Source organism: Thyridium curvatum (assembly GCF_004353045.1).
Source record: "Thyridium curvatum strain D216 chromosome Unknown NODE_126_length_68332_cov_82.075845, whole genome shotgun sequence".
In the NCBI taxonomy this organism is placed as follows: domain Eukaryota; kingdom Fungi; phylum Ascomycota; class Sordariomycetes; order Thyridiales; family Thyridiaceae; genus Thyridium; species Thyridium curvatum.
Genome location: NW_022156881.1, coordinates 49,220 through 61,046, shown reverse-complemented (window position 1 = coordinate 61,046; position 11,827 = coordinate 49,220). Strand labels below are relative to the sequence as shown.

Genomic DNA, 11,827 nt, shown 5'->3' with positions numbered 1-11,827 from the left:
CATGAGGTTGAGTGGCTTGCACTTTATGGCCGCGCCGCGAGACGAGTGCAGAACGGGAGACCCCCAGAATGACTTCGTCCTCTCGGGGAACTGATGAAGCTTGAACAAGTCCATTCGATCAAGCCCCGCTTCCCTGTCGTAGTTTATTGCAGGAAAAAGGGAGAGTCGAGAGCTGTCGGCATTGCGAGCGTAAACCAGAAAAAAGCAATGTTCATCCCAGAGAGGATAGACGCACGATGTGCACATTGCAGATGGGGATTAGCGTAGTGGCTAGCACACATGTGCCATCCATTCTCGTCCGAATCGGGGCAAATCTGCACCACAAGTGTCCGTTATGAGAAGATGCGTCAGCAGGGCGTGGGCGTGATTGGCACATGCTGCAGCCAGCTTGGCTTCTGCATGGGCTAGGTAAGCTGGTGGCTGGAGATGCGCCTCTCAATCAAATTCGCCGTAGGGCCCTTTCTAGCGGCGCCTCAGAAGCGGCCGACTCTGATTGTCAAATCGAGCGTGTCATGATTCTGGGCATTGAGTACCTAGCGAAGAAACAATTGGTGGAGGAAGGAGATTAGAGGGATAGGGACGAAGACAGAGTGCGCAACCTCGCATCCAGTGCTGCTGAGAACTGCAATACCAGCAGGCACGCCAAGAAGACAAGGTGAGCTCGGATGTCACGCGCATAGCGGCATAGGTACCAGAGGGGAGGAACAGCTTCTGTGTCTGAAGGTTGGATTGGTGACAGGATGGAGCTTAGAAACCGGCATGACGGCTCAAGGGGCGCTGCTCAGATGCAAGGCAAGCCCACGAACAGCTGTCGTGGATCCTAAGGAGATCGATTAGACGGAAAGCAGCAACAGTGTTGCTGCCAGCCCCACAAAGTGCCGAGGGCACCATCACCACCTCTGCTTCATGGGTCGATGTGTTGAGTCGATGTGTCGATGCGCGCATCGACGTCTTGCTGCTTGCGATCACTGGCAGTGAGGAGGAGGAGTGCCTGGGGGATGGATGTACCTCGTCACCTCGTGTTATGTCACAAGCCCCATCCGGGCCAGACCCACCATCCCTCGGGGACCAACCTTACCCAGCTTGGAGTGCTGGGAAGGGGGCTTGCCAGTGCGTGCGTCCCTGGTTCGATTGGTTCAGTGGCAGGCCCTCTTTGGTCCCCGGTTGGTACCGGTTACCTCATTCGCCTCCCCTCGTCCTCACTTGCACATCACCACAGGCTAGAGGTCGCCACCAGTCACCACTGACGATGGCCTCGTCTTTTCTGGGGCTCTGACGACGCAAAGAACACGCCCCCACCAGATGCACAGCCGTCCGCTAATACGGGCTAGCTGAGTGTCCCACTGCCGGCTTGCGCTTCAGGATCCGCGAGAGGCCGCAGGAATCTGTCACTGCAGTTTGCTTACCGGCAGCTACAAAGTACCAACAACGCTTTGCCCATGCGCTTCGAGCGGGCAGGCATTCCTATGAAGAGCATTCAGTTGTGCGATCGATCTGCTTCTGTTTTGCCCCTTCGCGGGATGGATATAGGCCACCACGGCTTGAACGTTGCGGCGAACCTGATTTGCAAACCATTGCACTAGAGTTCGAACTGACAGAAGACCGGCGCCTGCAGTGGCTCCTTTGAAGATAAGTTGTCAAATAGTGTGCAATTAAACAGCACCACTAAAGCGGTTTCTTCCGGGGACTGAAGGGTCTTTAAGGCGACGATCATACGTCCTTCTCATATCAAGCCACATCGGCTGGTGATTCGCTTTCCTGGCGGTAAGCAAGCAACGGTTGCCATTATGCCTGGCGAACAGGAGATGAAGCGGCGAAATGCCTTTAGACCCGTGGCGCAGGCGCCGGTCTCCCACTCCTCCCGGGCTGCAAAGTTGCTCCTCACGAAGGGGCCAGCACCAAGAGACACTGCCTTGGAGCTTGGCAACTGGCTGCGACGGAGACCCACAAGAAAACCAGATGTCGCGCCTGAAACCTGGAAACGCACTTCGTGTTGCGGCAAAGGGTCTGATCGTGGAGTCTGCCCTGTTGAGCACCCGCCCGCCGGATCGCAGCAAACTGTGAATCGAGAGATTGGGAGCAGTGCCTGTGCCACCGCGTCCCCATGCACCTGCGGCCATTTTTGCTTTTATCTCATTCGCGTATGGGGTACCTCATCCTCTGCAGCCTGCAGACTATTGTGGTTCAACTGTACTCCGTAGCCTCTCACCCTCTCTTTCCCAACCCAGGCAAGACCCTCCGCGCATCTGCACGTACTTCTAGGATGGATCGCCCCATTGTGGCTTGCTTTTCCACCCCCGCCACTCCCCTGGCTAACATGTCAAAAGTTAGCCCGTCAATAACTACTACAGGTACCTAAGTGATGGGGGCCTACTCCGTACTGGGGGCACTGTCGCTTGCCTTAAAGCAGGCAGCCCAGTGCAGTGGTAGTGGGCACGGAAGCTAAGGTACCTCCATCCATGGTTGCTGGTTGCTGGTTGCCGGTGCTGGCCATGGAGGGAAGCAAGCATGTATTCAGGTACTTGGCCTTTTGTTGATGACACAAATCCATCACGCTACAAAACCGCATCCAACTACCCGTAAAATCGCCCATCCAACGCAGGGTCTTGTCTGGCGGCTTGTACCTTTTACTTTTTTTTCTTGCACCGGCAGGTACTGTGCCTCCTCGCTCTCCGTCATCAGTGATCCATCCATCCACCATTTCATCCCATCAAATCGCCTCCTCCCTCACCACCCAGCTTGCCAGCCTGCCTCCGTCAAGACAAGGACCAGAACTAGACCAGCCAGCAGAGTACCGGTCACCCATTTCGGCATCCCTGGGCGTCTGCGGAACCACAAACCAGCACCAAAGCAAAGCCATCTTCCTCGATCTTCTTCCTCCCTCTCCCCTCTTTTGCCTTCCAGTCCAGTCGGATCCTAGGTACCTTTGCTCTTCTTCCCCCAGTCAGCAAAAAAGAGCCAGGGTCGTCATCGCGCCGGATTTTTTGCTCTCTGCTTTTTGGAGGCTCGTTGCGAATTCTCCCAGAACACACCAGCCTCACCCTCTTCTTTCGCTACACCCATCGACATCGACATCCATCGTCTATTCTCTTCTATGTCAAATGTCCGCTGCGGCTGCCACACAATAGCGCAGAACCCTATTGTTTTCGAGGAATTTTGGGTCGAACCGTTTCTAATTAACTCGGTTCCCACGTTGCCGCATTCTTGTCTTATACACCAGGACCAGCTCCCGCCTCCCAGCCCATTTTCTCCCAGAGCTCTCGCCACGATCTCCAGCCACACATCACAGCCTCCGTCATTTCGTCCCTCAACGATGAACTCTGACCGGCAGTGACAACGAAAGGGCACCCACAGCGAGTAATTCGACTGCGATTCTCCAGGCTGGAGTCATTGACCAAACTGTAAACCTGTCGCGCACGACTCGGGCAGCCCATGGCATCCGAAAAAGGCCCCATCGCTACCGAAGCCCCTCTCGTCGCCGCGCCCGCGCTCGCCTCTGCAGCTCCCACCGAACCGGAACCCGTCACCGTCGACGTAGTGCGAGCGAACTCTCTGAAGCGGCCTCGCGAAGCTACCCCGACATCGCCGTCAGGCGTTGCCGGTGGTCACCCGAGCTCGGATCTCTCTCCGACCAAGATTGCACGACTCGTCAGCTCCGCGGCAAGACATACACCACCGCCACCCTTGACGGCTGCCGCCGCCTTGGAAGACGAGCAGCGCAGGAGGGAGGAAGAGGCTCGATTACATCCTCCAGACGCAATCAGCGACAATCCCGCCCAGAGGGCGCTTGCAGCCCTCATGTCTCCTACTCTTGCCATGAGCCGACCCCAGGACGCGCCGGCCGCAGCGCCGGCCGCCCCCGAGGCCGACCACAAGCTCATCGATCCTGCCATCAACCCCTCGGCCAATGCGACGACAGCGGACCAGTCAACGGAGCCTAATGCCCAGAGCTCAGCCGGCAACCATAGTATTGGTGCCGGTGCACCTGTAACACACAGCCCAGCTCCGATGGAGGTGGATTCGCGCAATGACAGGCCTCAGTATTTGCAGCCCGAGACGCAGGCGGAAGACAAAGCTGGTTCAATGTCCTACCCGGGGGTCCTGCCGCCCAGCGCCAACATGCCAGCCCCTTCGGCTCCTCAACGCGGCATGAGCCTGCCAATGCCCTCGGCACAAAACCCGGAAGCACCACGTTCGCCCTCCTCATCCAAGAAGCACAAGTGTCCATACTGCGATACCGAGTTTACTCGCCACCATAACCTCAAAAGCCACCTGCTCACGCATAGCCAGGAGAAGCCATATGTCTGCCAGGAATGCCAGATGCGATTCCGACGTCTGCACGACCTCAAACGCCACAGCAAGCTGCACACGGGCGAGAAGCCTCACATCTGCCCGAAGTGTGACCGCAAGTTCGCCCGTGGAGATGCCTTGGCCAGACACAGCAAAGGCGCGGGGGGGTGTGCTGGGCGGCGATCGAGCATGGGAAGCTTCGCTGGGGACGACTACGACGAGGGAGTAAGCACCAACGATGCCGACGACTCGGTCATGTCTGGAGTGACCTACGACGGCGTCGACACGGACATGACGGAGGAAGAGCGGCGACGTCTGAGCCTGCCTAGTATCAAGGCGCAACATGTCTCGGGTGCCCAGGCACCGCTGGACGGTTATTCGCATCACTCGCGGACTTATCCTCCCGCAGGCGCCCGGGCAAGTACGGCCGGTGGTCTGTACCCACCAAACGTCGAGCGCGGTTCGGGTTCAAGCTCAAATACCTCCCCGAGTATTCCAGGTGGGCATACCCCGAGTACTAGCATTTCTTCAATGCCAACCAGTGCAGGTGCTACGTCAATGTATTCGCACGGCATGACGGAGAGCCCGAAGCCACTGAGTCCTTCAATGCAGCAGCATCAGGCTGGCCACGACCCGCATCGGCAGCATGACGCTGCCGGGCGGCGGCCTTCGGACCTCTCGGCTCCGCACGGCACTTCGCCAGAGTCTAATGTCAACCCGCTTCTGGACGTGGCTCGGTTCAATGCATCGTCGCACTCTGGTGCACCGCAAGGCGCTGCTATGCCACCGAGCCAGCAACATCCTATCGGAGCTCACCATTCGCGCACCTCCAGTGGCCATGCCGCTAGTGGTGGCAGCGGCGATAGCGCAGCCCATGTGTTTCCAGCGGATCAAGGCATGTGGTCGGTCATTCAGAGCCTCGAGGAGAGACTGAGGCAGCGGGAGGAACGGGACAAGGCCCAAGAGTCCACTGCCCAAGCCCGCGACACGCAACGAGACACGCAGATTGCGTACCTCACGAGCCAAGTCAACACCCTCTCTACCGAGAACAGTGGGCTGCGTGAGCAGCTGGCTGCAGTGCTGCACAAGCTTAGTGCGATTGAGAACGAGGTCGCCAGCCTGCGGGCGCAGGACAACGCGGCACCGATGACCGTGCCACCGGTAGAGGCGGTGCCGCCGCCAGTACCAATGGAGCCGAAAAACTAGGATATTGCAGAGATCAAGGCTGGCAAGCGCCCAGCGAGCTGGATGCCCACTCTCGTGATTAGGTCACGGAGCCTCGGGTGTGGGCGTTTGGTTGATGGTCGACCGGCCGAGTACGAAGATTGAGGTCTAACGGGGGGACGCAAGAGGACCCCTGCGTGAGGGCCTTTGGATGTCTGAGGACATTGTTACACTATTCATTCCCGGCGCAGGGACATGCAAAATCCCAACTTCATGTGTTGCTATTTCAGTTTGGTAGAATTGTCCGGGATGGTCTCGCGTGAATCCCTTTCACGTGGAAGAAATGAGTTGGGGTTTGGGGTGTTTACTATTAGAGAGTCACGATCACGGGCTGTACCTTCGCTTTCTTTTTTCTCAGAGGGGGCGTTTCTTCCATTCGTTGCATGGATATATCCTTCCCACGTTTGGTGTTTTTCTTCTCCCAGCACAGCAGAGCTGGTTTCAAAAAAGGGCAAGAGGCGTTTACGGAGGGGGCATTTCCTTAGGGGGCAGGGCTGGGATGTCAAGGCTGCCACGGACAAAAGGTTGTTTGGGGACTGGAGCTCTCAGATGGCTCGTTGCCTTCGTTTGTTTATTGGACTTCATTCGCTATCCGGACTATGTATCCTCCCATGTTTGATTTGGCGTGCTGCTTTTCCAAAGGGGTTATGTCCCGATAATGAAAGAGAGTGCGCTCGAAGGAAAGGATTCCTCGATATACTGTCGTTTTGATGCTGCTGTCTTTAATCCCCCCACCTTGCACCCGTCCGTTGTTGCTCGTTCTGTGGCATTCAGTGTACTATATACATATATACCTTGTCGCTTTTTGGACAGAGACAGTAGATTGCCTCATGGCGATACCAAATGTGGAAATCTGCCGCTTCATCTTGTCTTTTGGAAGAGTTGAATTGGGTGCCTTTCAGAGCATGCTGTAAGGGGCCAAATGTAGGTGATATTTACTTTCTTGGGTCTTTCAGATCGGATCTGTATCGGTGCATTTTAGAGCCATCATCATACATAGTTGAGCATACACGACATCCAGTCTGGGAATAATAACTGCTGGATCTTATCTCTTCTTGTCGCTTTTGGTAATTACCATCGAGTCGCATCTACTCCGTGCTTGAGCTGGAGACACGGCCAAGTGCGGGTCACAGAAGCAGGGACACACACCGGGACATGGCGCTAGCACGTTATAGGACAGCTTACGCTAGCGCAGATGCGAGGTAAGCTTTCTTGATTGACCCTCGGACAACGTCATAAGCACGAGCGAAAGGGCACTTCCCGTGCCTTCCCCCCTCAGAAAGCTACGCAAAGCAGCCCTTTGCGCTTTCCACCTCGGTGCGACCAGTAACTTTGGAGAAATCCGCCTCTTATTAACCTTCCTTTTTCTCATTTGTTTGCCAGATACCGCCTGCTCTTTTAGCGTCACATTCCAGTCTCTTGCTCTTCCTCCTTTCTCCTCCTCCCTCCGACGCGATCCGCTCTCTGCTGAACGGCGTTTGCCCAAGGGCCGCGATCCGAAATATTGATTGCGACGAGCCCATCACATGCGACAATAGCCTCCGGAACCTTTCAACTGCCCAGGGACTGATACTGGGCCCGTGGCGATTGATATCCTCACACGAGGCCGCATTACCGCACATAGCTCGACGTGTCGGCCACTTCAAAACGGCCTTTATTCTGTTGGCTCCCTCTCGTCTCGACGGACGACGTTAGTCGCCTCTCGACACACAGTCTCCCCGCGAAATTTTCCCCATGGGTGTCACCGAAGGCCAAACCAACGGCCATGATGGTCAGACTGGTAAGCTCGTTGATTTAGCACCCGAGATTGCTTTCTTTTACTGCCTGACGACACCCGCGCCCCTACCCCTTCACAAGCCGACCCGGCAAGTGGTTTGGGACTAGACCATCTCGCCGTTGGGCTGTACGGCCGGATATCACCATTGAATATCTAACAGGATCGATTGCACACACCAGATAGAAGAAGGATTTGCATAGGTAGTGATCACATCGCTGACCAAGACTTTGCAGACTCGAAGGTCGAGGAGAAATCCGTGCCCGGTGGGCCTGTAGGTCCGGTATCATATGCCGAGGTAGCAGCTCAGCCTCCAAGCGAACACCCATCAAACCCGGGCGAACACGCTCAGGGACAACTGGCCAATGGAAAGGTGAGAACCTTCTGCCGCATCTGCAAAGAAACCATCGTTTTCACTCGAGACGACTGACCAGGCGAGAAGGCTGCTGAGGTGAAAATTTCGTCGGCCGACGACAATCCCACCAATGGAATCAAGCCACCAGCAGGTGTGTCGTACGCCAAGGTGGCGGCAGGAAAGACACAGGCGAACGGAAAGGCGGCGCTGAAGGTCAAGACTTCGTCGAGGGCGAATGGACCGCCCGGCGATATCAGAAGACGCACTGCCCCCAAGAACCAAAGCGGAGGCCCAGCACATCGGCAAACCCAAGGCGATGATGATGAAGACCAAGCGCAAGCTTCAACACGTATTCGATTTGCTCCCATCAGGGTCCCTCTGAAGCGTAGGTTGCAGACGTTGACGGTTTTGGTGCACTGCATGTGTCTGCTGGTCGCGGTCCCCTTCTTTTTCTTCATTTGCGCCATACCACTCGCATGGCCTCTCCTGGTGCCATACTTGTTGCATGTGATCTTCTCTACCGCTGCCACGGACGGGTCGCTCACGTACCGATCCAAACGGTTCCGATCCTCGAGGATCTGGAAACTGTTTGCTGAATACTTCCCGGCCAAGCTGCACAAGACTCACGACCTACCACCTACTAGGAAGTACATCTTTGGCTATCATCCACACGGGATCATCTCTCACGGAGCATTTGTGGCTTTTGCCACAGAAGCCTTGGGGTTCTCTGAGAAGTTCCCCGGCATCACAAATAGCTTGCTGACTTTGGATTCCAACTTTAACATCCCCATATACCGAGAGTACATTCTTGCGGCGGGCATTCGCTCGGTCTCCAAAGAGTCGATCACAAATCATCTCACTCGAGGCGGGAAGAACAAAGAAGGGATGGGTCGAGCCGTGACCATCGTGATTGGGGGCGCACGCGAGTCCCTCGAGGCGCGCCCTGGCGTATTACGGTTGATCCTGCGGGATCGCATGGGTTTCGTGCGGATGGCCATGCGGACCGGGGCCGACCTCGTGCCGGTCCTCGCGTTCGGCGAGAATGATCTGTACAACCAGCTGGAGCCGGAGAATCACCCACTGATCCACAGGCTTCAGATGTTCGTTCTGAAGGCCTGGAAGTTTACGCTACCCTTTATGCACGGTCGCGGTATCTTCAACTACGACTACGGCCTCATGCCGTTCCGAAAACCCCTCAACATCGTCGTTGGCAAGCCGATTCCTGTCGTGGCGTCGTCGAATGACATTGTGAACCCGGCAGAAGTTGAGAGGGTGCACGCTCTTTACTGTGACGAATTGCAGAGGCTGTGGGATGAGTACAAGGACAGGTTTGCAAAGGACCGAAAGGGGGAGATGGAGCTGCTGGTATAGAGTGGACAGCGGTATGTCATCCGGATGCCCCCTGGAGGTTGACAGGAGCTAACAGTAGAAACCTCAGCCCATCTTGTCATAAGCCTACGGTCAGTGTTGAACCAAAGGGTTCCACCGCTTCGTCAGCTTCGTCAGGAGCAATGCCAAGAATCTCTCTGCCAGTCCTAGCATACGACAATTGGGTGTTGAAAGAAGTGAGCACCCAGGGGCAGGGACGAACATCCGCTCTCCCACCGGTTATGGCATATCCTGAAACCGATGACGAGTTTTTGGAAGGGCCTCGATCGTCTCCTACTCCTATCGGGAACCCCCCTTGAAGTTCTTTTCTGTAGTTTTATGTAAATCGAGGGGTTCTGGGATCCAAGCTTTTGGGCAGAATGGTCTTTTGTTTGGGCCGTGGTATGGAATTTGTAAGAATCAGCATGATAGGGGAGCGAAATATCGAGGAGGAACCCGGAAAGAGACTCATAATGGACATAACTCTTTATTCCATGAGCGTTCATTGACCCTATTGTTGTGCTCTGGACAGCGATTATCTGTCCACTGGGTCAGAGACTTAGGACTGCGTCATCGTGTTTACAGACTGATAATTGCTATGTGTCATGGCTCTTTCTTGATGCTGTTCAAGGCGATCTCAACTACACAACACTGAGTGGCAATGCATGGCGGCTCTGCGCCTCATCAGCGTCACTCGGAGGATGCGTACGATCTCTGTACAAGTGTGCTTGGGGTAGACGAGTAGATTGATGGGAGAATGGGGAGGTTTGTTCGTCCTCGGCATGCGTCTCCTGGAGAATCAACGAACGCCGACTCGGCCCAACCATGCCATGACGCCCAACAGGAGTGGTGTGCATGCAGCGCATTGCCCGTGCTGCAAGGAACCCTTACTCTGCACCTTCAGGCCTGCCGCATCGTGATGCTCGCGATGAGCACGGCATACTGTTTGTCCCTTCTGTCTCAAGTCCTCGCGGTTCAACCAGCGGTGAGATGTTTCTCTTCCGTGGAGAGAGAGGCGCGCGTCTCTCTCATCTCTGTGACAAAAAAAAAATTACTTGGACAGTCATCGGAATAAGAGCCGCAGCAAGGAGAGAGAGCAGCCCGAGTGCGCATCATTCCGCTGCTGCCTGGAGGGGGGGAAAGAGAGAGGGAAGTAAAGCAATTGCTCCCACGATGGATGCATGTCTCGAAGCTTGTCCCGCATGTATAGGCCAGGGCTGATGAGGCTTGCACTGGTGACATGCTGCTTTTTTTTTTTTTTTTGGGTGTGCCAGACGCAGCTGAATGGATGGTCTGCTCGCTCTCCTTACATCGTTGTACGAAAAACCCTCGAGGACTTCTTTTTTTTTCTTCCCCCCAATGACTGTTCGAGGATAAAGATGACCAAGCACACAGTGTCACGAGTGTCTTGAAAAGCAAAGAAGAAGCAAGTACCACACCTTTTCGTTCCCCGGTTTTCTCATCCCGATCCGAGGAGGCCCGTTTGCGAGGCCGATCTCAGACACCACGCAAGCCACCCTGCAGCCATTACGAAGCCACGGAGGGGGAGACAGGAACGGGACCTTGGCACGAAAGAGGGAAAAAAGAAAAAAAAAATGAAAGGAGAGGAAAAGAAATCAAAGGCGAACCAGGTAGGCAACATGAGTTTGGCCAGTCGCAAGGTCCCAACTCACTTGCGGGCGACGAGGAGCGGACCTGCGGGGGACCGGCGCGATGACCGCTGCTTCCCCGGCCCATACCGCCGGACGTCATCTCCTCTCTCTCCCTTGCGTCCCATCCGGATCCTTGGCTCCTTCTTTTTCTTGGCCGGAGAGCGAGCCGTCAAAAAACAAGAAAGCAAGTGCCCGGCCGGAACCAGCCCCGCGCCGCCGCCATGAAAATTTGATTCACTTGATGCTGTGAGGCGCGCGCTCGTCACCCGAGACAAGCGGTGGGACGAAGAGGGAAAAAAAGGCATATCACAACTCTGCCATTCTTTCCGCCCTGTTTCTTTCCACCCCCCTCACCGGTGAGCAGCAAAAAAGAAAAAGAAAACCCTGGGAGCCTAGCATTGGCACAGACATAGTATCGTACGCCATATCGGGACCTTCCACAGGAAACGTCAAGGATCGCTCAGACCAGCACAAAAGATAGCCCACGAGAATTCCCTTCCCGTGTCCAACCAACCCCGGTCTCTGCGGCATGAACAGACAAAAATGAGCAAGCAACCCCCTGGTTGGGTGGCTGACCCCGAGCCAGGATTTATGCTCTTTTGCGCAACCCGCGATGCGCGGCCGTGCCCATCAGTGACAGCCCGTTGAACAGTGCTTTTCTTCTTCTTCTTCCCGCTTCCTTGCTGTGCTGGGGGGGGGCCACACCGCCCGGGGCACACGGGTTGCCAGTGCCGTGCCGCCAAAGGAGGGTCACCGCTTACCTACCCCCCGACTTTCGTCTGTGTGTGTGTGTGCCTGCGGCGCGCGTCTGTGTGCCGCGATGCCAGCAAAAAGTTGCAGATGGATGCTACGTCGCCATCCCGTTGGTCGGTCCGCCGGACTGGGAAGCTTGGTACCGTCTGGCACTGCGCGGGCGGTTCGGCCTAGGGGTACAGAACTGGCAATTCGGGTCCGACCGAGTTGCAGGTAGAGAGTCTCTGCGCCACGCCGAGACGAAATGGAAGCACCGCGGCATGAGAGAGGAGTAAATTAGATGGACCGACAGCGCCGCCGAGGTCCAGCCAGTTCAACTCAGGCCAGTGACGGACGACCACTCGGTCATCTTTGAGTTGGTTGGCAGGATCGGACGTCCTGGACTTACTTGATGGAGACGCGCGCGCAAGG

At 55.9% G+C, this 11,827-nt stretch overlaps 2 protein-coding genes across 2 annotated transcripts; both read left to right on the top strand.

The window, feature by feature from the left end:
• Positions 1-3,432: 3,432 nt before the first annotated feature.
• E0L32_011951 (uncharacterized protein) lies at positions 3,433-5,496 on the top strand (the record flags this gene model as incomplete). Its single annotated transcript, XM_031134737.1, has 1 exon — positions 3,433-5,496. The coding sequence occupies one exon, from the start codon at positions 3,433-3,435 to the stop codon at positions 5,494-5,496; it is 2,064 nt and encodes a 687-aa protein (XP_030999694.1).
• Positions 5,497-7,248: 1,752 nt separating this feature from the next.
• On the top strand, positions 7,249-9,014 carry E0L32_011950 (uncharacterized protein; the record flags this gene model as incomplete). Its single annotated transcript, XM_031134736.1, has 3 exons — positions 7,249-7,294; positions 7,525-7,661; positions 7,731-9,014. The coding sequence occupies 3 exons, from the start codon at positions 7,249-7,251 to the stop codon at positions 9,012-9,014; spliced, it is 1,467 nt and encodes a 488-aa protein (XP_030999693.1).
• Between the last annotated feature and the right edge of the window lie 2,813 nt (positions 9,015-11,827).